Source organism: Microcebus murinus, chromosome 2 (assembly GCF_040939455.1).
Source record: "Microcebus murinus isolate Inina chromosome 2, M.murinus_Inina_mat1.0, whole genome shotgun sequence".
Taxonomy (NCBI): domain Eukaryota; kingdom Metazoa; phylum Chordata; class Mammalia; order Primates; family Cheirogaleidae; genus Microcebus; species Microcebus murinus.
The window spans coordinates 18,693,376-18,718,216 of NC_134105.1; the positions used below are offsets into that span (position 1 = coordinate 18,693,376).

The 24,841-nt window shown below is 59.1% G+C and overlaps 2 protein-coding genes across 3 annotated transcripts; one reads left to right on the forward strand and one right to left on the reverse strand.

The window, feature by feature from the left end:
* The first annotated feature begins 2,417 nt into the window (after positions 1 to 2,417).
* On the forward strand, positions 2,418 to 11,870 carry SYTL1 (synaptotagmin like 1). 2 transcript variants are annotated; one of them, XM_012750570.2, is made up of 15 exons: positions 2,418 to 2,553; positions 4,626 to 4,854; positions 6,159 to 6,307; positions 6,492 to 6,612; positions 6,695 to 6,740; positions 7,195 to 7,267; positions 7,525 to 7,625; positions 7,785 to 7,892; positions 8,084 to 8,244; positions 8,495 to 8,591; positions 9,318 to 9,476; positions 9,725 to 9,803; positions 9,919 to 10,018; positions 11,062 to 11,267; positions 11,461 to 11,870. In XM_012750570.2, exons 2-15 carry the CDS (start codon positions 4,664 to 4,666, stop codon positions 11,598 to 11,600), a joined length of 1,731 nt encoding a protein of 576 aa, XP_012606024.1. In that variant the 5' UTR covers positions 2,418 to 2,553; positions 4,626 to 4,663; the 3' UTR covers positions 11,601 to 11,870. The 2 variants fall into 2 exon arrangements, with proteins under 2 accessions (XP_012606024.1, XP_075851666.1); XM_075995551.1 differs by having other exon boundaries at positions 6,540 to 6,612.
* Positions 11,828 to 23,389, reverse strand: MAP3K6 (mitogen-activated protein kinase kinase kinase 6). Its single transcript, XM_012750566.2, has 29 exons — positions 22,724 to 23,389; positions 21,333 to 21,472; positions 21,221 to 21,244; positions 20,752 to 20,942; positions 20,466 to 20,634; positions 19,979 to 20,085; positions 19,395 to 19,565; positions 19,187 to 19,299; positions 18,642 to 18,801; positions 18,256 to 18,418; positions 18,072 to 18,179; positions 17,911 to 17,960; positions 17,723 to 17,818; positions 17,477 to 17,564; positions 17,262 to 17,395; positions 16,720 to 16,847; positions 16,337 to 16,473; positions 15,917 to 16,022; positions 15,197 to 15,354; positions 14,908 to 15,100; positions 14,669 to 14,807; positions 14,199 to 14,370; positions 13,883 to 14,059; positions 13,492 to 13,597; positions 13,058 to 13,226; positions 12,855 to 12,967; positions 12,691 to 12,764; positions 12,331 to 12,407; positions 11,828 to 12,134 (listed from the first exon to the last, which is right to left on the reverse strand). The coding sequence occupies exons 1-29, from the start codon at positions 23,061 to 23,063 to the stop codon at positions 12,044 to 12,046; spliced, it is 3,894 nt and encodes a 1,297-aa protein (XP_012606020.2). The 5' UTR covers positions 23,064 to 23,389; the 3' UTR covers positions 11,828 to 12,043.
* Positions 23,390 to 24,841: the final 1,452 nt, after the last annotated feature.

A 24,841-nucleotide genomic window follows, 5' to 3' on the forward strand; every position in this document is an offset into this window, starting at 1 on the left:
CCTGGGTAGACCGAGGGGCAAGGTGGGAAAGAGATGGGCAGGAAGCCTGGGGGCCAGGACCAGGGGGGCTGGCTACCAACGTGGAAACTTGGGAATAAGAGGTTTCAGGTGAAGGGGGCCAGATGAAGTTGGGTTGAGATGACAGCAGGCAAGTTGGCTGGAAATAATTGGAGTCCCGGAGAGTCACAGCTAGAGGCAGGACAGGAGAGCAGAAAAGGAAAATTTAGAAGCCTGAAGACCAGTGAAGACCCTGCCTGAAGACCCTGCCTCCAGGGGCTGGGGGGGGGGGGCGGCTAGAGAATCATCCTTGTGGGGAGCTGCGACCAGGACAGCGGGTGGGAAGTGAGGATGCTGTTGGCCGTTCTTCCATGTCAGGGCCTTGACTGAGGAGTCATCATCCTGTCCCAGTAATGCTCCCACGGTGGCCACTCAGAGGGTGTTGCACATCTAAATGCATATCTGTAGTAAGGGTCTGCTGGGATCTCATGGTAGTGAAAACCCTCTGAGGAGGGATTGTTGCCCCCATTTAACGGATGAGAGAAAAGAGGCTCCGAAAATAAGATCAACTTGCAAAAAACAAATAAGGAAGGCTGGACATTGGGCTTGGGTGGAGAAGGGACCTCCAGTCTTTCAGAGGTGGAAACATTCAGGAGCCAGTTCTGAGGAAGAGTAGGGTTTAAAATCCACCCCTTGCCACAGCTCCTCTGTGAGGCATCCCCTAATCTTTAATCCATAGCCCCAGGTACAGGGAAGGGGGCGGCAGGGCAGGCAGTGAGGAAAGAGGTAGACTTAGGGACAGTCAGGGAGCTTTGGCTTGGCCTCTTGTGCCCAAGACCAGGACAAAGACAGCCCCAGTAGGCCAGGCGTGGTGGCTCACGCCTGTAATCCTAACACTCTGGGAGGCCGAGGTGGGTGGATTGCTGAAGGTCGGGAGTTCGAAACCAGCCTGAGCAAGAATGAGACCCCATCTCTACTAAAAAATAGAAAGAAATTAATTAGCCAACTAAAAATATATAGAAAAAATTAGCTGGGCATGGTGGCGCATGCCTGTAGTCCCAGCTACTTGGGAAGCTGAGGCAGGAGGATTGCTTGAGCCCAGGAATTTGAGGTTGCTGTGAGCTAAGCTGACGCCACAGCACTCTAGCCTGGGCAACAGAGTGAGACTCTGTCTCAAAAAAAAGAAAGAAAGAAAGAAAGAAAAGATAGCTCCAGTAGTTCATGGTCCTGGAGCCAATGTAATCTAGGGCCCAAAATCTGGGAGAGAATAGGGTGCTCAGAGGGACTACCATAAAGGGTGTGGGACCCTCACCTTGGCACTAGAAGAGTCCATTCCCAAACAGACAGGGCCCAGATTGGCAGAGGGGACAGAGAGAGCTACTCTGCTGTGGCCAGCACTTCCCAGAGGTGTATGTGGACATGGAGGGGTGCTGAAATGACCACAGGTACTAGACACTGGACTGTGTTGAAGAGAGCACACCTGCCACCAGCTATCTGCCAGCTTCACTTTTACTTCCTTTTTTTTTTTGAGACAGAGTCTTGCTCTGTCACCCTGGGTAGAGTGCAGTGGTGTCATCATAGCTCACTGCAACCTCAAACTCCTGAGCTCAAGCAATCCTCCTGCCTCAGCCTCCCGAGTAGCTGGGACCACAAGCACACACCACCACACCCGGCTAATTTTTTCTATTTTTTTTTTTTTTTTTTTTTTTTTTTTTTTTAGAGACGGGGTCTTGCTCTTGCTCAGGCTGGTTTCGAACTCCCGACCTCGAGCAATCCACCCGCCTCGGCCTCCCAAAGAGCTAGGATTACAGGCGTGAGCCACCACGCCCGGCCTAATTTTTTCTATTTTTAGTAGACACATGATCTTTGCTCTTGCTCAGGCTGGTCTATTATTATTATTATTATTATTATTTTCTTTTTGGTAGAGACAGGTGTCTCACTCTTGCTCAGGCTGGTCTCTAACTCCTGAGCTCAAGCAATCCTCCCACCTAGGCAACCCAGAGTGCTAGGATTACAGGGGTGAGCCACCCGCCCCACCTCATTTCCCTTATAATAGGCCTCTTGCATTCTGCTATGAGAAGACATTGCTGCTCAGAGAGGTTAAGAGACCTGCACAAGGTCCCACACCGGCAGAACTGGGTTGTATACCTGCAAAGTCTGCAATCCTTCTGTTACCCAGATGCTTACAAAGAAAGGTTTCTAACTTTGCTCTCAAAGCAAGTTCCTATCAGCTCTGGGGGCAGGGTGGACTGGTGTGCATTCCACAGAGGGCTTGGGGCTTGCTCCCATTCCCCTGAGTCTGCAGTGGAGCTGGGGCCAAGCCCGGGGCTCTCCAGTCCGCTGCAGGGGTGTGTCCCCAGGGAGCTGGGAATCCAGGCCTGGTTTTGCATCGAGCCCTGCAGAGGTGTTTCCTCCCCCTCGGCGGTGGGGCAGCTGCTGTGGGCCCCGGGTTGAGTCAGCCTTAGTCGCGAACTGCTCTTCTCCAGGTCCCTGAAACTTGGCCCAGGGGAGCTGGAGCCTCCTAGGAAAGTGTCCTCCCATACTGGACTCCTACAGGTAACACCTTGGTGCTAGGGTCCCCTGTCAGGGTCCAGAGGGGCAGGCATTGCCACCTGGAATCCTGAGCACCCTTGGGCACCTTGGGACCTTGGGGGTGGGGGAGGCGGGAGCATGTCTGGGACTGGAACAGCGGGCAGATGGACAGACCCTCCTATTGACCTGCGGGTCTGTCCTTTAGTGTTGAAACAGCAGGGAGGACTAGGTACTGGATTCGGGGTTGCTTCTGGGGACACTGGGCTCAGATGCCCATGGTCCAGCCCAGGCTCAGGGCTGCCGAACATCCCCCCACTTCCACCCTCAGACCCACATAGCTGGTGGCCCCTGGAGCACCAGAGGACACACCACAATACATAGCCCAGTCGCCCAGTCACACATACAGCACAGGAGGAAATGCACGCTGTGCACACACCCACATAACGCTATCACCCAGAAAGTCACTGAACACAACACACAATGTAGTCCCCCATGCAGCATCACACTGCAACGCGACACACACGCACACACAGTGAGACAAGTTCACACTCGCAAACTGCAAATAAACTCCACAGTACACGGACACGCCCACCACGCCCAGACTTGCACACTAGGCAACGCAGCCGAGACAGAAACTGGGGCTCACGCGCCATTCCACAGAAGGGCCCAAACTGTGCATTTGCAACACTCAGCGTTTTGGACATAAAAGTTCAGAAAAGTTGTCAGTGTTGAGCACACGGGCATTCACGCAGTCAGTGTTATATACCATATGGACGCGCAGAAACGCCAGGCTCCTGGGACGGGTCATTGTGGGGAGAGGGCTCACCTGGGCTTGGACACTGACTCAGCTGGGAGGGGACAGAGCCGCAGGAGGCAGGAGGTGGCAGGCACAAGCCAGGACCTGCCTTCAGAGCCGCCCTCTTCCATCCTAGCCCCACCTGCAGCCCTGGCATGGAAGGGGCGGGAGGAAAGGAGAGACCGCCCAGTGGGCTCAGGCCACAGTTGTGGCCGAGTCATGGGCCCCTTGCCACGTCCACACGCCCCTCAGGACTGGGCAAATGTTTTCCTTCCGGAGTCACTGTGGTACCTGGGCACGAGCTGCTTTGCCAGCCTAGGCCTGCACTGCCGGGGCCCCAGCCAGGTCCAGGGCAGGAGCTGGGGGACCATGTGGCTGGAGCAGAGGGGCTCATGGCTTCTGGGCAAGAGGGCAGGGCTGGCAGCAGGGGCATCTCTGGACTGGAGGCCTCAGTAGGCTTGGGTGCAGCAGTTACCTCGGGGGAGGAAGTGGGGGTGTGGGCTAGGGAGGAGGTTGCCTCAGACAGGAAGGCAAATGGGCCAGGGCAGGGTGGAGGTGAAGGGCGAAGGGGGGGAGCTGGGGGGTAGGTTGCCAGAGCAGGGGGTGAGCAGGTGTGTGTGTATGTCTGTGTGTCTGCGTGGGTGGGTGGTCGTGTGTGTGCATTCCCGGGTGTGCAGGTGTAGTTCTGTATTTAATTAATCAGACTTGTACCAACCATCTGTTGTGTGCAAAGTAGTGGCTTTGAGGGTGATTCACTGTCCCCACCTTCAAGGAGCTCACAACCCAGTTAGGTGGGCAGTGTAGGTGTGCAAAAGTCTGTGTGTGTATATCTAGGGACATGTTTGTCCCCCAACTTATTTTTGTATAAGTGAACCTATCTGGGTGGGCACCTGTCCACCCTTACGTGCACATGCCATGTACAGGTTTAGGATGTGTGCACACGTCTCTCTCTTGGGCATAGGTTTCTGCCTGTGTCTGCATAGGTTCCTTCATGGGGAACAGGTGTGTGTGCCTGTCTCTATAGGTATCAGTGTGCATGCGTGACTGTGGGTTTTTGTGCCTACATGAATCAGTGTGTGCATGCATGTCTCTGCACACTTCTTTGATTGTGTCCCTGAGTGTTCATGGGCCAGTGTATGCATATGTCCATGGGTGCATCTTACCCCACCTTGACCTCAGCCTTCCTGGGGTTGTACGCTACCCACCACCTGCGCATATGTTTGGGGAGAAAAGGGCAGTTGGCTCCAGGATGTGCTGTGTATTTGTGCAGGGCTCAACCTGGCCCTTGTTCTGCCCCCAGGAAGCTACACGTGCCCAGCTGGGGCACGGCTCCAGCTGATGCCCCAGAGGGGGCACCCATCTCAAGAGGGGCTTTGGGCCCTGCCCTCCCTCCCCATGGAGCATGGGCCAGAGCCTGAGGCTGAAGGACTGTTGGACCTCAGCTTCCTGACGGAGGAGGAGCAAGCAGCCATTGCTGAGGTCCTCAAGCGAGATGCCCACCTGCGCCAGCTGGAGGAGGGGCGGGTCAGGTGAGACAGGAAGACCAGGCCAGGGGAGCACTAGGAGGCTTGAGTGGCTCCCAACATGCTGTCTGGCAGATGTCTGAGTGGTTCTTGGTTTCACCCTTTGGTCCCCTCTGGCCTTGGCCAGCTCAGAGCTCATCACCTTTCCTGGGGTGGCTGCACCAGCTCCCTTGCCAGCCTCCCTCCAGCCCACCTGCCATGCTGTGGCTGGAGCTGCCCAGATCTGTCCTTTTTTTTTTGAGACAGAGTCTCACTTTGTTGCCCGGGCTAGAGTGAGTGCTGTGGCGTCAGCCTAGCTCACAGCAACCTCAATCTCCCGGGCTCAAGCGATCCTCCTGCCTCAGCCTCCCAAGTAGGGACTACAGGCATGTGCCACCATGCCTGGCTAATTTTTTCTATATATATTAGTTGGCCAATTAATTTCTTTCTATTTATAGTAGAGACGGGGTCTCACTCTTGCTCAGGCTGGTTTTGAACTCCTGACCTCGAGCAATCTGCCCACCTTGGCCTCCCAGAGTGCTAGGATTACAGGCATGAGCCACCGCGCCCCGCCCAGATCTGTCCTTAATATCCCTACTGAAACCCACCCCCTGCCAGGCTGTCCACAAGGCCTCTCTGATTGGTCCATGCCAGCCTCCCCCATCTCATCTTTCTCGGTAACTCCCACCCAACACACGCACACAAAGTATCCACAGCACCGGCTGCTCCTCAGCCTCTGAACACACCTGTCACTTCCAATCCTGTGCTGTTCCTTCTTCCTGGAAGAGCACAGTGGCAGGGGAGCATGGGCATTCCAAGCAGCATTTGGGGACAGACACTTCCTAACTATGTAACCTTGGGCAACTTACCTGACCTTCCTGAGTACCACACTCCTCATCTGTAAAATGGGGCTCAGAGGTCCTACCTCACAGAATTAAGAGTGATTATGCAAGTATGGTCCACAGTAATTACCTAATTGTTATCCTTCTCTACCTGGAGAATTCTGATTTGTTTTTTAAGCAATTCAAATGTCACCACTTCTGGGAAGCCCTCCTGGATTCCCACAGGCAGAGCTGGCCCTTCTTACATCTGTCACATTACCTACCTCACTATAGTGTGCTATACCTACATCTGTCACTATACCTACCTCACTATTGTCCCTTCTGGGCTCATCTCCCCAGCAGCCTGGGCTCCTCCAGCGCACAGATCAAGTCTGATTAGCAAATCAGACTTGCTGGGTCCCTGGTCCCTGTACAGAGCCTGGTACAGAATGGGTGGCAGGAATGTTGGTTGGGTGAGTAGTGACAGCCACACTCTCCTCCATCCTCTAGCAAGCTCCGGGCCTCGCTGGTGGACCCTGGGCAGCTGAAGATCCTGACAGGGGACTGGTTCCAGGAAGCACGTTCCCAACGCCACCACCATGCACACTTCGGTTCTGACCTTGTCCGAGCCTCTATCCGCAGGAAGAAGAGCTCCAGGGGTGAGGGGAGATCCCGGGTGGGCAAGCCTTTGCAGTCCAGGGTGCTATCTGGGGACAGGGAGAGAGGACCCCTGGGCTCCTGTCCTGGCTGCCCCAATACTGTGTGTCTTTGGGTGGGCAGTACCCTTCCATGGGCTACGGGAGGTGGGCGGGCATCTCCAAGGGCCTCTGCTGTGAGTCACAGGCACACTTCCTGAGAAGGGGGCTCATGGAGCTTCTCACCTGGGTCCAGGGGACCAGGCTGTGGGCAGCGATGGGGAGGCTGAGGCTGCTGGGAAAGAGAACGAAGAGGAGCCAGAGCCCAGGTGAGGACTCAACTTGGGAGAGGAGAGAAGCTGCCTACTGGCCACCCGGGTCTCCTCCCTGAAACTGTCTCCCTACTCATAGGCCCCCCATAGATGAGGCCCCCCAAGAGAGGCTCCAGGAGACTGAGGTGAGTAACGACGGCAGGAGTTACTAAATGAGTACACAGTGCCCCTGGAGTGGAGGCGGAATGTCTCTGGAAAGGAGCCTGAGCCAGGGAAGCAGGAGACCTGGGACACCCCACCCCTTGCCTGGGCCTCAGCATCCTCCTTGGTGAAAGGGTGGTGTGGACCCGGCCTCTAAGGGCACTTGTGAATATTAAGAGAGGGGCAGGTTGGGGACTCAGGTGGTACAGTGCCACCCCCCACACCAAACGCAGTGAGAGCCTGGGAGTTGGGCCTGGCAGGCAAGGTGTGAGGGGTGTGAAGTACAGGTCTGACTGGTCCTGCAGCTCTGCCCTGAGGGCTGCCCTAAATCTGAAGCTGGGGTATCTGGCAGGAGCCTCTGACAGGTTCACCCCAGCATGACCTTTGACCCTTCCTCACTAGCCCCCCACTGTGACCTCTACCCCTCCCTTCCTTCAGGGACCTGATTTCCCACCGCCATATGTCCCCCTAAAGGCTTCAGATCAGGAGGAGGAGCCCCAGGCCCAGGAAGGTGAGTGGGATCATGTGTGGGGGCACAGAGAGGCTTCAGGGATCAGAGGCAGCTCTAACTGGCCCCAAACACCTGTGTTCACCCTCCTCCCGCGTTGTGTGTGTGTGTGTGTGGGGTCCGTGTGGCTTCCGTGGGCAACCACTGGGCAGCACTGGGGCCTGAATCTGCAGGTCACCAGGGCTGTAAACCAGTCCCTCCACATTTGCTCAAGGGCGGGCAGGAGAGGGGCTCGCTCAGCAGCCTGTGCTCCACTCCAGCCCCCGGCCATGGGGGCGTGCAGGTCTGCGAGGAGAAGGCGGACCAGGAGCTGGAGCCCGCGTCGCGGGTAGAGAAGGAGCCGCTGCCCGCCCCAGACCAGGTAGGCGGGAGCGGCCTGCGGCTGCTCTCAAGACCCGGAGCGGATTCAGGGCGGGGAGTGCTCCTCCCAGGGCTACGAGCCATCTGCGACCCCGTGCGGTCGGGGGAGGGGAAGGGAAAGAGGGGGCGCCCCTGCCACTTCTCCCCTCTCCGGACCAAGGCTGCACCCAAGATCCTGGAGAACGGGGAGGAGGCCCCGGGCTCTGGCCCCGCACTGGACCGCATGCTCAGCAGCAGCTCCTCGGTGTCCAGCCTGAACTCCTCCACGGTGAGGGGGTGAGGGAGAGCGCCAGGGGGGGCGGGGAGGTGGGCGCGTCCTCCTTCCCCGTACAGCCCCAGCCGGACCCCTCCCTCGCCCCGGGACCCAGCGCTCTCGCCCCCATGCCGGGGTCTGAACCGCTGCGCTCCCCCAGCCCCGACGTGAGCCCCGCGCCCCTGACTGCCGCCCTCCCCCCGCAGCTGAGCGGCAGCCTCGTGAGCCTGTCGGGGGAGGCCGAGGCGGTGCCGGTGCGCGGCTCCGTGCACTTCGCGCTGCACTACGAGCCGGGCGCCGCCGAGCTGCGCGTGCACGTGATCCAGTGCCAGGGCCTGGCCGCCGCGCGGCGCCGCCGCTCCGACCCGTGAGTGCCCGGCCGGCTCCCCTCCGGGCGGCGAGGGGGCGGCTCCCACCGCCCAACTCGCCTCTCAGCTTGTTCGGCCTCGGCTTCCTCATCTTCAAATTGGGAATGGCCGCGTGTGGGAGGCGTGGGGTTGCGGGAGGTGATCCTGTAAGACGCCTGCAGCACGAGGCCCAGGGCCGGGGGTGGGGTCGGGGGTGCCGCAGGCTGGCAGGGCCCCCCTGACCGCAGGCCCTCACCTCCCCCGCCCCAGCTACGTCAAAAGCTACCTCCTCCCGGACAAGCAGAGCAAGCGCAAGACTGCGGTGAAGAAACGGAATCTGAACCCGGTCTTCAACGAGACTCTGCGGGTAAGGCCGCGACGACGGTGCGGGGCCTTTAATGAGCAGAATGTGCCTTCCTGCGGGGCGGCGTGGCAGGGGCACCCTCCATTCTGCCAGAGCAGGGAGGCCCCCGTTAACGCGTTCCCCATTGTGTCAGTCTTTAAAAAAACTTGTTTTTTAAACTAGTTAAGGCCGGGCACAGTGGCTCACGCCTGTAATCCCAACGCTTTGGGAGGCCGAGGTGGGAGGATCGCTTGAGGCCAGGAGTTCGAGACCAACCTGAGCCAGAGCGACACCCCGTCTCTACTAAAAATTAGAAAAATTAGCCGGGCATGGTGGCGTGCATGCGCCTGTAGTCCCAGCTACCTGGGAGGCTGAGGCAGGAGAATCGCTTGAGCCCAGGAGTTTGAGGTGACATTGGGCTAGGATGATCACTGCACTCCAACCTGGGAGACAGAGCGAGACCCCGTTTAAAAAAAAAAAAAAGACTAGTCCAGTGCAGTAGTGAGAAAGGGAGAAACAGTAGAAAAAGGAGTTCCATTTGTAACTGAACAATCAATTGAAGGAACTCGGGACCTTCAGTCCAGCCCAGTTTGTTAGTCTTGTGTAGGCGTGGTGATACTCCAGGACCCCATTAATGCCCTTCGAGGCTCCCTAGGAGTCCAGCCTGCTAGGAGCGAGGTAGGACCCGCCCCAATCAACACTCCGGGCCGCCAGCGCTGCTCCGTTCTAAAACGCACCTCCTGTCCCCAGTACTGTGTCCCGCAGGCCGAGCTCCCGGGCCGCGTGCTGAGCCTGTCGGTGTGGCACCGTGAAAGCCTGGGTCGCAACATCTTTCTGGGTGAAGTCGAAGTGCCCCTGGACACGTGGAATTGGGACTCGGAGCCCACCTGGCTCCCCCTACAGCCGCGGGTGAGGCAGGCGGGCGCGTGGGAGGACCTGCGGCACAGATCTCCCGCCTTCACCCTACCCGGCTTTCCAGAGCCTCCCCTGGCCGCACAACCTCAGGCCCCTTGCCTGCGGGTGCTAGGGTCCCCAGGGCCCTGCTCTGGAGGCCCTGCCCCCGCCAACCACACGCCATTGGTGATAGAGACCCCACCCCGCTGAGGCCCTTTCCCTTAGGCCCTGCACCCACCCCACGACGAGCCCACCTCCCGCAGGTCCCACCCTCTCCCGACGAGCTTTCCAGCCGCGGGCTGCTCTCACTGTCCCTCAAGTATGTCCCCGCCGGCTCGGAGGGTGAGTGACCGCCCCGCAAGAGGCAAAGCTGGACTGGCCCTGGGAGGCGGGAGACTCCTGCCGGCGGGAGGTGGACTCTTTCTGGGGGGCGGGCCTGAGCAGAGCCTCTCCGCAGGCGCGGGACTGCCCCCGAGCGGGGAGCTGCACTTCTGGGTGAAGGAAGCTCAGGACCTCATCCCCCTGCGCTCGGGATCCCTGGACACTTACGTGCAATGGTGAGCGCACAGGACGCTCCCTGCTTTCCTTCCTTTTGCAGTGGAGCTCCCAACCTCCGAACCCCTAGCAATCAACCCTTGACCCCCCTTTGACAGCTGAGCAAGGGTGAAGGGGCCAGCTTGAGCAAATGCCTGGAGTCAGGAAAACTGAGGACACCTTTGAGGAGCTGCATTTCAGGGTGCCTGGGGCCTATAAGACTTGGAGAGCTGAGGCTGAGAAGCAGCAGGAGTCCCTCCATGGAGAACCTGGAAGGCTAGGCTCTGGGGCTTGGCCCTGAACTTGTAATTCAGTGGTTTTCAAAGTAAGCTTTCAGGAGTACCTCTAGGGGTGCCTCCAGGTGCTGCCCCACCCTCAGAAAGAGAAATGGAGGTAGACCAATCCTGTTCTGAGCTCCTAACCCCGATTCAGCCAGAGGCATTGTTTTTCTTTCAGGTATTGTACCTTTGAGCAATATTTTATTTTGTAGAAAGAGTTCTGAGGCTTTGAAAACCTTGGAAACTAGATGGGGAAGGCTGGGTAACAGGGAGCCAGTGAAAGTCACTGAGCCAGGAAGTAGCAGAATTGCATTTCAGAGACATCACTCTAGGGTCCTGTGAATAGGAGTTGAATCTTTGAAAGGCAGGAGCCCTTATAAATAGAAAGAAATTAATTGGCCAACTAATATATATAGAAAAAAAAATTAGCCGGGCATGGTGGTGCATGACTGTAGTCTCAGCTACTCGGGAGGCTGAGGCAGGAGGATTACTTGAGCCCAGGAATTTGAGGTTGCTGTGAGCTAGGCTGATGCCATGGCACTCACTCAAGCCTGGGCAACAAAGCGAAACTCTGTCTCAAAAAAAAAAAAAAAAAAAAAAAAGGCAGGAGCCCTGAGAGGAGGCTGGTGCAAAGGCCCCAGGGCAGTGAGGGCTTGAGGCCAGGTCTCAGGCAGGAGCCAGGGGACATGGACATATGTGAGGGAGAATCAGTGAGACTTGGTGACTGGTTGCCTCTAGGGAAGTGTGAGGGGGTGGTGGTCACCTGATGCCAGCCCCCTTCCCCACAGCTCGGTGCTGCCTGATGACAGCCGGGCCAGTCGCCAGCGTACCAGGGTGGTGCGTCGCAGCCTCAGCCCCGTGTTCAACCACACCATGGTTTACGACGGCTTTGGGCCTGCTGACCTGCGCCAGGCCTGTGCTGAGCTCTCCCTCTGGGACCACGGGGCCCTGGCCAGCCGCCAGCTGGGGGGCACACGCCTCAGCCTGGGCACCGGTAAGCAGGGCAGGGCCCTGAGGGGAGCCAACACTGTGGCCTTGGGCACTTCTCTGCCCTTTCCTGAGCTTTGGAGTCCACTGAGAACTGGGAGTGACCGGAAACAGTGCATAATCTGGGACCAGGTGGGTGTTTCTTGGGCCCTGAGGTACCCAGCATGACCAAGCCCTCCACCCTGCCCGCCCACATCCAGGCAGCAGCTACGGGCTCGAGGTGCCCTGGATGGATTCCACACCTGAGGAGAAGCGGCTGTGGCAGACACTCCTGGAGCAGCCGTGCGAGTGGGTGGATGGCCGTCTACCCCTCAGAACCAACCTGGCCCCCAGGACGTAGCCCTCCCTGGACCTCCTTCTCAGGGTCTGCCCTTAGCTAAAGTCAATAGTCTGCTTTGAGGGAAATAGGGGCTGGTGTCTGCTGGGAGAGAGAGGAGGGAAAGTGATGGCAGGAAAGAGCCAGGGAAGTGAGAGGCCAGATTAAGGAACTTCAGACTCTGACACAAAGACCCTGGGGCTGTTCCTAGGATACCCACACACACCCCTCCAAAATTGTCAGGACAAGGGTACAAAAGTGTGCTGTTTAATAAACTCTGTTTGGTAGTGCTCAGTGTGCTTGGGTGCCTCTGGTTGATTCCCCCCACTGGTTGGTGCCTGGGCCCTAGCCTGGCCCCCACCAGCCTGGCCTCCTGCAGTTGCCATGGGTCTTGGGGTGGGCACTTCAGAAGCAGCTTGCATCTTCTCCAGGCATCCGTCCTTGCGTCTGTCCTGCCTCTGATGTGTTCACTCAGCTTCCCGGGGTCCAGGGGTAACTGGCATGGGTCCTGCTCGCTGTGCCAAGATGGCTCTCCAGATGCGGCATACCATCCCTCCCCTGGGGGCAGTGGGCTCAATGTGGCTCAGCCAGAAGGCCCTGGGCTCTCTCTGGTACCCACTGTCTGCCCAATGCCCCCTCTGTCCTCAGGGGACCCAAGTGTCCCTGTGGTTTACAGGGAAGAACCTAGACAGGTCTGTAGCTGGCCAGCATGAGGCCATATGGATGGTTCATCCCTGAAGGGCCCAAGATGTACCTGATGCGGGTGTAGATGAGGTCATCTCGAGTGGCACAGGTGAGCAGGGCATGGAGGGTGAAGCTGTGGTTCAGCAGCTGGTTGTGGACAAAGACCCACAGAAACAGGAACAGATAAAATTCCAGAAAGATGTGTCCAAAGACCCAGGTACTAGTTCCTTTCTATTGCAAAAATACTGAGGCAAATCTCCCCCTTTTTCTGGGGCTCAGTTTTCTCATCTGTACAATGGGAGGAGTATACTAAGTGCTCTTCCATTTTTGAGATTCTCTGCATCAGAGGGAACAGTAAGAAGAGCTGAAAGACAGACAGAGATGGAGTCTGTGGTTCTTGGGATTAGGGATAGCCAGCAGCCCTCCTCACCGTTTGGATGGTGGCTGAATCCACACTCAGTTCCTGTAGCCACTGCACCAGGCCCTGGTCCGCTGGGAGAGCAGCTGTCAAGAAGTCAGGTGATGAGCCTGGTGTGCCTCCTGCTAGAAGCTGCCCCACACCCACCACTAGAGTTCTCCAGCCAAGTCGCTCACCTGGGGGCTCTGAGGCCAGGGCGTCGGCCCTGGCCTCCGCATTCACCCGCTGCAGCGCCCGCTGCACTAGGGCCTGGCACTCACGTTCCTTCTCAGCCAGGACTTGGCGAAGCCTGTCGGAGGGCAGAGAGTAGAATGAAGTGGCGAGTGGAGAGCGGGTTGACGCTGGCGAGGAGCCTATGGGCGATTCCGAGGGGCTTTACCTATCAGTCTCCGCTCGCAGGAGACTCAGCTGCACCATGAGAGGTGGGGGGCCCTGCGCGGGTTCCGGGGGGAGCGGGCTCTGCTGGACCCGGGTCTCCTGCTGCTTCTGCTGAGACTCCCCCTCTTTACTCAACTCTGACTTCGATGGGACTGCCTCCTCCTCCACCTCTGCTAGGCCGAGTGGGGTGAGCTCAGGCTGGGCAAGAACGCCCGTTTGGGATCCCCAAACACGGGCGAGGGCGTGTGGGCCCCGTACCCGGCTCTTTGCCAGGCCCAGTGTGGGTCGGGTCCATTTAGCCACGCCCCCACTGGCTGCGGCCGCTTCCTGTGGATCCCGGACCCCACAGGCCACGCCACTGCCCAACCCGTTTGGTGTTCGCCACGCCCCCAAGGGCCACACCCTCGCCGCGGGCCGGGCCCCTCCCGCACCTACCCGGGCTCAGCACAGCCAGGGCGGCCCGCACCGCGCGGCTGAGCAGCGAGTCCAGCACGAACATCCAGTGTGGGCGGATCTGGCGCCTGCGGAGGATCTGCTTCACCTAGACAGGGGGCAGGGACAGCGCTGCTGAGACTGCTGAGCCCCAACGAGAGGCGGGGCTTGAGGTGGAAAGGCCAGAAAGTCTTCTGCGGAGGCAAGTGGGGTGGGCGGGCTTGGCGTGAAGGAAAGGGCTGGGAAGCTAGGACTGGGCAGACGTCCCTTTCCTGATGGCCCTGTCTTCAGGGAAGAGACACAGAATCTTGGAACACAAAGTCCTTACACATTTCCAGGCACAGGGAGCTCACTGTGTAACTGGGTAGCCCTAACTGCGAGAAAGCCCCCTCACCGCATCCGGGAAGGCAAAGAGCGGTCCGTGCAGAAGTGTAGGCCCAAGGCCCTTGGCTCGAAGCTGCCCTTGCAGCGCCCGGAGCTCCTGGACCAGCTGCCGGCGGTTGGGAGTGTGGATGTGCGCCCCGAGGCAGCGCAGCAGCTGTTCCACATGATCCCTGCCCAGATGGGAACCCTGAGAAGGAAGAGAGGGGTTGTCAGCCGGAGTCCCCACCCAACGTCCCCATCCTGGCAGAGAGAGAGGTGTGGAGAGGTCATCTGCAGGAGTCCTGTTCATACTCGATCACCAGGGGGCTCTAGGGTGGGCCGCCCACCTGCTCCTGCTCCTGCTCCTGCTCCAGGAGCAGACTCTCCGCCAGCGTGGCCAGCTCCTGCTCCAGCACCTCGGCCAGCATGGCCCGGCGCTTGCTCTCCTGGTGCAACAGGCTCAGCCCCGAACTCTCCTCCGGGGATGCAGGCTCCTCGGCCCCAGGCTCCTCAGGCACCCTGGGCACAATACAACCGGAGCGGCTGATGGACGGCCAGCAGCAACACCGTCCAGCTACCTCTGCTGCACAGTTTGAATCCTGGGCTTCGCCTACCTCACAGGGATACAAAGAGATAACCCCAGCACTGAGGGGACACAAGTGCAAGTTAGAGTTTCTGGGACAGGGCACAGCAGGCACGGAATGCCATCCTTGGCATGTGGCAAGGTGCCCAGGCTCCCAAGGAGGGCTTTCTCTGGAAGGAGTACAAAGTCAAAACTAAGCAAAGGAAACCCACCCCTAGGACCCCAGGTTCTCACCGGAGCTGGCTGGTGTCCCCATAACTGAGGCAGCGCTTCGGTGGGCTGGGCGGGTGTTGAGAGGGTGCCTGAGGGCGTGGGAAAGTCTGGGACTGTGTGGTCGCGTCAGCTGAAGGAGTAGAACTGGTGGAAGGGACATCTGAGGGAGAGACAAGGCTGTCAGCTGGGCTCCCCCAGCTCTGTCACCTCCACCGCTCTTCAGCCCTCCAGTGTGCTCCCTTCCCCCACCCTCAAAGAACCTGAGGGCCGTGGAGCATGTTGGGGAGAGCCAGGGCTGCGGCTCCTCTTCCCAGGCTGTAGGAAGGAGTCCCTCAGCAGTGCTTGGGCGCTGGCTCGGAGGCGGGGGTCTGGTTCAAAAGTTCGAAGGAGGAAGGCTTGGGCTTCAGCAGACAGAGAACTGGGCATTGGTGGATGCACCTTGTACATGCCCACCTGAGGGAGGAGGGAAAACAAAGGTCAAGTTCAAGGTGTTGAAGGCCCAGTCTGGCCTCACCTCACCTCCATGGGTCAGACCCTGTGGGGTCTTACCTGAAACATGGCAGCCTGTGGGCTCCCCAGCTCGTGGAAGGGTGGGCGACCTGTGGCCATCTCGATTACAGTGCAGCCCAATGACCAGATGTCAGCCGCCTTCCCATACCCTCGTGGGCCCTGGTCAATGATTTCTGGAGCCATATACTGCAGGGTCCCTAAGACAGGAGCAGGAGCAACGATGTCTGTCTAGGCTTTTTCATGGGGTGGGGGTTATGTGGGGGAGGGGAACTCCAGCATCCTCTGGCCACCTGTACCCATGCTGAATCTATCATCCAAAATGGATTCTATCACCTACCCTGGCCATCAAACATCTTTTGGGTTTCATCACCCACCCTAGGCTCCATCACCTGCCAAGGCTTTCAACACTCATCCTAGGCTCCATCACACTCATGGACTCCATCACCCACAGTAGGGTTCCATCACACATCCTGGATTGCATCATACTCCCTGAACTCTATTACCTACTTTGTCCTCTGACACCCACAGTGGCCTGCATCAACACTCCTGGGATCCATTTCAGGTGCTAACCTCAATTTCATCAATTATCCAAGCTCCAGTTCAAGAGTATATCCCCTCATTCCTGGCCGAATCACTTGCCTGGGTTTTGTCCCCCATTAGGACTCTAACTCCATTAATGGGAGAAACACTATTCCCTGGAAGGCCTTGGGAGTTCTGCTCCAGATCAGCAACCCCACGCACCAGCCCCACACCTGTTACCTGTGAAGGTCTCAGTGCAGGGTGTGATGCCCGCCAGCCGCTTGGAGGTGCCGAAGTCAGAAATCTTGAGCAGCCCACTGAAGGTATTGATCAGCACATTGTCCCCCTGATTGATGGTGATTAGTAGACACTGAGCTGGGCCCCTGAGAGCAGAACTGGACTTTTCCTGGGACCATGTCTCCTGGAGATCCCAGCCTGGCCCTGTCTCTAACATCATCTTCCCCCTGCCATCCCACTTATGTGGTCCTCTGGGAGCTGGCATCTGGTTTGGCTTCAGGGCTGAACTTCTTCTCTAGGGAACCTTCCCTACCCTTTGCACCAGGCTTGTCCACTTACTCTAAACTGCCAGCCTCTGAGACCATGTCTCCTCCCCTCCCTGCAACCCCCAGCAGCCCAGGGTGGGCCTGCCCTGGGGCTTACCTTGATGTCCCGGTGCACAATATGGTTGTCGTGCAGGTAGCTGAGTCCCTGCAGGATCTGGCGGGTGTAGAAGCTGATGGTGCTCTCGTTGTCCTTCAGGGGTCCCCACACTGACCGCAGCAAGGAAGACAGGCTACCTGGGCAGGTACAGTCCAAGTTCATTGTTGGCACCCACTATTCCAGCCCACATTTCTCCACTTAAGGCCCAGACACACCCATGCCATAGCCCAGACTCCATCACCCAAAGCCACTCCGTCAGCTAATTCTGGGCTACACCACCCACACACGCTAGGGTTTATTCCCCTCAGGGCTCTCCACCCTTCCGGCCCCCATCCCATGCCCCACACCTCTGGTTTCATTCTCATCCCACATGGGGCAGGTACCTCCAGGCACTTCCTCCATGAAGATCTTAAGGTAGCCGCCCTGGCTAGCTGAGCCCAGGTAGCGCACGATGTTCTTGTGGCGCAGGCGTTTGTGAAGAGCGATCTCCTCATGCAGGGGCTGAGAGAACCTGGGGGGAGGTAGGGAGAAAGGAAGGGGACAGATTTGGGCAGAGAAGCCTTTCCAGTACCCTCTCTGGTACCAGCCAGGCCACCCCCGGGGATCCGCCCCGCCCACAAGCCCCACTCGGACCTTCCCCAGCCCGCCCTCTCGACCCTCCAGACTTCAGCCCCGCCCACTCGGCCCTCCAGACCTCAGCCCCGCCCACTCGACCCTCCAGACCTCAGCCCCGCCCACCCGACCCTCCAGACCTCAGCCCCGCCCACCCGACCCTCCAGACCTCAGCCCCGCCCACCCGACCCTCCAGACCTCAGCCCCGCCCACCCGACCCTCCAGACCTCAGCCCCGCCCACTCGGCCCTCCAGACCTCAGCCCCGCCCACTCGGCCCCCCGCGAGCCCTTCGCCCCTTCGCAAGCACCGCACCTGCTGTCCCGCTCCGGGATCTCCTTGATGGCGATGCGTACCCTCGTGTGCCGCTCGCGGCCCGCGTATACCACCCCGTACGTGCCCTTGCCCAGCACCAGCCGCTCGCCGGTCTCCGTGTACTCATAATCAAACTGCGGGGCGGGAGCGAGATGGGGGTTCAGCTGAGCCCCCAGCCAGTCGCCCTCTTCCAGATCCCAGTCCCGCGTTCTCACCTCCAGCACCTCTCCCACGCCCCCTGCCGCTTCCGTGGGCGCCGAGGAATCCGGATTCGTCACCAAGGCCTGGATCAGGCTGCAGAACCTGAGGGCAGGGGAGGTCAGACAGGTGGCGGGGCATGTTGGACAGGAACCGTCCCCTCCTAAGCCGGGAGCACCTGGGGGACGTCGTTCCTTCCTTTCCCTTACTCCCCTGGGCGTCCCAGCCCTCTGAGTACCCCGACCACGAGAGGCTGCGCGCACCACTGGCAGTGCCCTACGCTGGGGAAGCACAGCTGGACGTCCTGGGCGGGGGGCAGCGCATAAAGGAAGCAGCAGCGCTCGTCCCGCTTGGAGGCACTGGGAAAGGACGAAAGACCCATGAGATACTGGCAGCCGGGGCAACCGCCCGTCTCCCCCAACCCAGGTCTGCCCCAGGTCCTGCCTCTCACCTGACTCCGCAGATGGAGGCAACTGGGAAGGTCCACCTGGCGGGAAAGTCCTGCGAGAAGAAATGGGGTTTGATGGGGAGTCCTGGGGACAGGAGAGGAGTCTGAGGATAGGAGAAAGTCTCCACGTTAGAGGTGAGTAGAGGACTCAGAGGCAACTTCACCTGGGTCTCCCCATCCAGCAGGCTCAGGATCACTGCGCTCACCGGGTCCCTACCCCGAACCTCCACCTGCGCTGGCAGCAGCACCTTGTTCATCTCCAGGACCAGCACCTGTGGGCAGTGGAGGAGAGGGGTAAGTCAGAAAGGACTCACTCCTTCCCCAGGTCCCCTTCACCTATGGCCTCACCAAGCACTGATCCCCCTGGGGAGAGGTTGTGTTGAATGGCTGGCAGGACTGTAGCAAGAAGTGTAGCCAGAAGTGGGCATGGCGTGGAGGTCCTCCAGACGGCTGTGGCATGGGTCTGAAGTGTCGGTAGAGCAGGAAGGTTTCCATCACAGACACCAGGTACCTGCAGGCACAGCCTTGTCCTCAGCTCAGCCCAGGCACCAGCCGGCACTGCCAGGGAGAGTAAACTGGCTTGGACGTAGCCAGAACATGGGTGCTGGGTGCTACAGGCACTGGTCTAAAAGTGACCAGGTCATTGGCTCAGGGTTCATGCTAGAATGCCAATGGGCATGGGTGTAGGAACTGGCAGCTCAGGCCAAGCCAAGAATGCAGAGGGGGCCACCTACCATATGGGGGCATTGAGCTTGTACAGCTGTTCTGCAGCCAGCACCACCTGGGTGGGGTCATTGGCGAGGATCTGGGCTCCCAGGTAGAAACCTACATCCCAGTAATACTGCATCTTCTCCACACAGCCTTTTCGGGCCAGCAGGCAGCCCAGCTTCATGCCTGGGGAGACAGGTGTGGGCTCCAGTGTGGGTGCAGGTGTGGGTAAGGCCTACCACTCAGACTGACATGAACATAGATATAAGTAAAATGTTGGGCGGCAAGGTCTCAGGTGGAAGTAGGAGCTCAGGCACAGGTGAGAGTTTGGGCACAAGTATACAGGGTGCACTGAACACAGGTATGAGGTTGGGGACAGTTGTGGGCTCCTGAGGGCCCAGGACAGGTATGAGGACCCAGTGGGTCCTCATATTTCGCCTGGGTATAGGCAGAATAGTCCAAAACAAATGAACTCACTCCTAGCTCCTGTGCAGTGTTCTCTCCCTACCTCTTCCCAGGCCCCTCTAAGGCCCTGTGCAGGAAGGGACAGGGAGCCAGGATCTAGGCTCACCTATTAGCCGGAGCTCCTCGGAGTCCTCAAAGTGCTGGCCAGCAGCAACGAGGAGCACAGCGGCATTGATGCCCGAGTGGAGGCTGGGCTCCACATCAAAAGCCTTGCGGTACCTGGGGTGGGGCACAGGGCCAACTGATGCCATGACACCAGATCACTGGCTCTCAGATCACTGGCTCAGCCGGCTGCCATTCACTGTGCTCCTTACCAGTGATAGGCCTGCTCTCGGTGTCTAGCGTCCTGGAAGCCAGAGCTGAAGAACATGTCCTTGTACACACGGCCACACATGCAGTATAGATCAGGTGCCACAGAGCCCTCAAACTGTACCAGTGGTAGCAGGACAGCCAGTGCCTTCTCCCGGTCCCCAGGCTTGTTCCTCCTAGGGAAGGGGGAAGGTGGGCTCAGGACCTGTCTGGTGACCTTGACTCATTCTGTCCAGGGACCCCTAGACCCCAAATAGCAGGGACCTTTCCAGGAGCCTGACTATAATGACCCCAAAATGATAGTGATCCTGGCCAGCACTGACTTCTCTAGGGTTGTGACCTCAGATGGAAGTGATTCCTAGATGCACTGACTCTAAGGCAGAGTGACCTTGGACAGCTGTGACCTCACTAAGGGCAGCACCACCTCCCCTAGTCCCACCCAGGCAACAGTAACCCAAAACATAGGGACCTATTGACAGCAGCCGCCCTGAACAGCAGGAATCCCAGACAGCAATGACTTCACATAGCAGAGACCCAGGCCACAGCGACCTCCATGTGGCTATGACACCAGCCTTGCTCTGCCACTCACCGGTTGAGGGCGAACGTGTAGTGGAAGCAGACATTGTGCTGCTCGGCCACATCGCAGGTGGGCAAGGCCTGCAGCGTCTCCACCAGCTCAATGATGGCCGAGTAGTCCTGCATGAGGGACAGCAAGCTCTGCCATCATTGCCCCAGACCCTGAGGAATACCTTGAGCCAGTGTCCCGTCCCACCTGACATCCCACCTTCCCACCCGCCATCCTCTGTGCTCATCCCTCAGACCCACAGGTACAGCAGACACCACACCTTACAGGGAGCCCCCCTTGTGTGCCCCATGCTGGGTGTTCCCAACCTCACAACTGCCCTGGGAGTCAGTGACATGATTGCCCCCTACTACAAATAAGGAAGCCAAGGCTCATAGAAGTTTGATAATTTGCTCAAAGCCCCCAGTGAACAAGTGGCACAGCTGAGAGCTGAACTTGGCTTTGTCTGACCTCAAATGCACACTGCCCGACTGCCTCTCTGAACACCGCACACCTGCACGTCGCGGTAGGACAGCAGCAAGTTCATGATGATGTCGGGGCTCAGCAGCTCCACGCTGTCCAGTCTCCGCTGCAGGCGGGCCAGCTCCTGCCGCAGCTGCTGCCCGCTGAACCGCTCCCGTGCCCGCCTGATATCCTGCCGAATGGTCTCCCGGAAATAGCCACTGACAGCCGGACAGATGAGGCAGGGAGAGAGGATGGTGGGGCCTGTGTCTCGGCCCCGGCCCACGGTACCCTCACCAGCCTGCTCCCGGCGAGCCCTCCCTGGGCGCCCCCATTACCAAGAGTCCGTGGGTGTGGCCTCCAGCAGGCGGGCAAGCCGGCCCACCAGAGGGGTGAGCAGGGCCTCAGTGCCCACTCCAGCCTGTACGAGGCCATCAGCCAGGCCTCTGAGAAGCCCTACGTCACCACACAGCACCCGACCAGTGGCTGTCACCACATAGGGGATCAGTGTGTAGCTGCCAACGCAATCCTGGTGGGAGGGAGGCAGGAATCAGTGGAGATCAGAGGTCAGCACAGGGCTAGAGAGGGGCAGTGATGGGGTCAGAGGTCAGCACCAGTGGGGATTGGGACAGCAGGAAAGGGCACACTTCATGAGAGGTGGCAATAGGAAACAAAACAGAGGGTCACACGGATATCAGAGGGCATTAGGGGGTCAGAGGTAACTGAAGAGGCCAGGAAGATTAGTAGAGGTCAGAGGTCACAGTGGAGGTCAAAGGGCACTTGGAATGAGGGGTGGATTCTGCTCACCGAGTTCCTCTGGAAAACATCCTCCTGCAGGAGGCAGACAGTCAGAAACTGGTATTCTGGGTAGATGCCACCCCAACCCTGCGCCTGCCTCCACCGCCCCCTGGCCACCTACCCGCAGGGCCTGCAGGTCGGGGAGGTCTGCCTGGGAGCAGAGGAGCACGTTGTTGGTCATGCTGAAGCTCTCACGCACACCGAGGTGGTAGAACAGGGAGGGCTGTGCCAGAGAGCTGCTCACCTCCAGAACCACCACGTCTGCGGGCACAGAGGTGCAGGCCCTGAGCCCAAGGCCCAGCTCGACAGGAAAGGACCCTGGGATCCATCCTGGCTCAGCCTGCCTTGCTGTGGGACACCAGCAAGGTCTGGTTCTGCTCTGGGCCTCAGTTTCCCACTTTTAGGGTCCCTCTGGCTCTTTCACAGAACTGATATCTATGGTGTTGCAAGAGCAGAGTTGGGATCACTGGGCTGGGACCTTGGTCCCACTGTTCAGAGCCTGTGAGTATGGGCCATGAGGGAGGGAAGGCTGTGCCCCAGCTCAGACCCTGTTCCAGGCCATTTGGGAGGCAGTTGTGTACACACAGAGGTCCCCTTCCCTGGATCTCCAACCCAGTCCCTTTAAAGGGACCGGCACCACCAATGTGTGTAGACAACGCTGTGTCTGTACGTGTGTGTATAGCTTACTGTGTCCCACTGTATCTCTGTGTGTGACAGGGCCTGCAAGAGCCTGGGTAAGTCAACATGTATGCGGTTTGTGAGTCTGTCGATGACCGTGTGTGTCTATGTGTCTTCGAGGTCGGGTCAGCCTTCATTTTTAGGTTGCGATTTCACGGACATTCAGGAAGCACAGCTCCCAGACACCAGGATGAACAAGTACCGGGGCGGGGCACCAGGGTTGGCGGGAGGGAGCGGTGACCCGCGCTGGAACGGCCGCCTTCGGCCCCGCCCCCGTCGGCCCTGGCCCTCCTCTAGCCCCGCCCCTGCCCCGCCCATCCCCTCCAGGTCGTCTGGGCCTCGAACTCTCAACTCCCTTTCCGAGAATCCCGTCCCGCTGCGTCCCTTCGCTTCCCTTTCTGCCTCCCTCGCCCGATCCTCGGAAGTAGTATGCTAGGACCCCTGAACCCCAGGTGCAGCTCCTGCCCCTACCCCAAGCTTCCTTCCCGGGATCTGCCCTCAGGAGGTCCCCGCGAGACCGTCCCAGGCCGAGTTCTCCAGCCCCACCCGTGGGACGCCACAGCCCCGCCCAGGCCTCCTAAGCTCCGCCCGGTCCTCGCCAGGCTCGCGGGGCACAGCCGCGACTGAAGGGCGCGGAAGCCCCGACTCGGCACCCCGGCACCCGGCCTGGATCCCAAGGCCCCATCCCAAGCCCGGAGCGCTCCGGATCCCCCAAATTTGACTTCTGTCAGGTCTCCGCCTCAAGTCCTGCAGCTCTGCCTCACCTTAAGGCCCCTAGACGCGGCACCCACCGCGGCCCCGCCCCGAGTGGCCGCGCCCCCGGCGCGCGCTCACCCGCGTTGTAGAAGGAGTCCAGCGCCGCGGTGTCGCCCAGCGCCAGTGTCCCAAAGGGCAGGCTGCGCAGCTGCGGCGGCGGCCGCGGCCCGGAGAGCTGCGCGCAAGCCTCGCGCAGGCAGCGCAGGGGCAGCGGCTCGGTCTCGGTGCCCTCCCCAGGCTCCACCCCGGGCCGCGGCTCCCGGGTCAGCACGTAGACCACGCTGAGCGGCCGGCTCCGCGCGCAGCCCCGGCCCGAGGACCCAGCTAGCGGCCGACCCCTGCTCAGTGCCTCGGCCAGCGGGTCCTGCCAGCAGCTGCCGGCGCGCTGCGCCCCGGACCGGGCGCACGACCCCGCCATGCGGGGCGCTTGGAGTGGGGCGCGGGGCGCTGGGAACCCGCGGCGGGGCAGGAGCCTGGGCCTGCGGTCCAGGAATCTCGGGCTCGGGAATCCGGTCGGGATCGGACAATCTTCTACGGGATCTGGGGATCCGGAATCCGGCCGGACGTCCCGTTCCGGGAATCAAGTTTAGGAAGAAATCCGAGCTCGGGCTTGCAAGCTCCTGAGGATCTGAAATCCGGGATTGGGTCCCAAGAATCTGGGGCATCCGGTGATCGGCGACTCAGAGTCACGTGGGGACTCCCGGGATTCGGTCTGGCGGTGGCTGCCTCCCGGACTCCTCAAGGGACCGCCTGCCCACGCTCAGTCCTGCCTTCACGTGTAGGCTGGGCCCAGCCCATTCCCGGTCGGGGAAAGCTCCACCCTCGGCCCTAAGGCAGCGCCACTCCCTAGCAGCTCGGCCTCTCCCCTCCCTCCTCTAGTCGAAACCGCTGGGGGGGTTCCGTGTAGGTCCAATTGCTGGTCGCACAAAACTCCAATTATTGAGACTATGAGGATTGCCAAAGAAGAAAGGAATTTTTAATAGGACAACGGGAGAAGCTGCCTCAAACCCATCTCTCGACTAAGGGATGTCATGGACTTTTAAAGGAGGAGGCCACAGTACCTGGGGGCAGATTGGGGTATATCTCACAAGGGGCTACCTGCATGGGGGCAGGTTGTGGGGGGGAATAATGAATCTTGGCGTCAGGAAGTCTGCCCTAGGGCTTTCAGAGTCTCAACTCCTTTGTCTGGTACAAAATCCATCATTTCAGGCCAGTGTGGTGGCTGACACCTATAATCCCAGCACTTTCGGGGGCCCTGGCTGGAGGATCACTTGAGGTCCATCATTTTTGGGAAACAACTCAAAGGGTCAAGTAGTTAAGGGAGAAGATTATATAAAACATAGGGGTTCATGGAGCTGGTTACACCATCCCGCTAGAACGTCTGGGACTGGCCACTTCCAGAATAGCCCATGCCTCCCATGCATGCCAACCGCTGTGGACTGGGCTCATGAGATGTGTGCCCAGACCAGAGCTAAGGAAGAGGCACCTGATCTGTTGAATGAAGGACTCTCCAGAGATGTCAGGGTGTGCAGAACATGGTGCAGAACAGCTCTCTAGGGCTCGCACCTACAGGGAAGGACCGGAACGTGGAAGGCCAGCCTTCCCACAAGTCTTCAGCCCTGGAGTGGGACTGGGCATCTGAGCCACAGCCTTTACCTTTTTGCGTGGAGCTGCTTTCCCCAGAACCCAACCCGCTGTGGAGCCCTGCTGCCTTCTACCCAGAACATGACCAGGGGACCTATGAAGCACTTCCCACTGTAAACATCTCTCTAGCCATTCTTTGAAAGAAAACCTAGAAACCCTAGCCCTTTGGGTTGCAACAGCTTTCCAGCTTTAAATCCCCAAGAATCCCTAACTTCATTGTGTGACTTAGGGGCTGAAGCAACAACCTGGTATAAACCTCAGTGGACCCAGAAACCAGGAATTGGGGACTTAGGCTGAGTAACTTGTCCAAAATTACTCAGCTACATGACAGAGCAGGGTGCAACCACAGGACTACCCGCCAGACTCCTAACAATTTATTTCTGTCACTTACTAGAATGCGACATTGGACAAATAAACTGCTCAATAAATGCTAGTCCAGTGGCTGCCATTTCATTGCCCTGTTGCCCCTTGGAAGAAAAATGTACCCTCCTTAGTTTGACCCTGAATTCAAATCGGCCCCCAATGGAACAAAGTGAGAAGTAGTAGAGGGTG

Coding starts and splice junctions, on each gene's coding strand:
- SYTL1 (XM_012750570.2), top strand. CDS start 4,664: ATGCCCCAGAGGGGGCACCCATCTCAAGAGGGGCTTTGGGCCCTGCCC. Junction 6,613..6,694: donor GAAGAGGAGCCAGAGCCCAG/GTGAGGACTCAA, acceptor CCCTACTCATAG/GCCCCCCATAGATGAGGCCC. Junction 9,804..9,918: donor TGTCCCCGCCGGCTCGGAGG/GTGAGTGACCGC, acceptor GCCTCTCCGCAG/GCGCGGGACTGCCCCCGAGC.
- MAP3K6 (XM_012750566.2), bottom strand. CDS start 23,063: ATGGCGGGGTCGTGCGCCCGGTCCGGGGCGCAGCGCGCCGGCAGCTGC. Junction 20,635..20,751: donor GCCACACCCACGGACTCTTG/GTAATGGGGGCG, acceptor TCCGGCTGTCAG/TGGCTATTTCCGGGAGACCA. Junction 19,566..19,978: donor TACACGTTCGCCCTCAACCG/GTGAGTGGCAGA, acceptor CCCCTTCCCTAG/GAGGAACAAGCCTGGGGACC.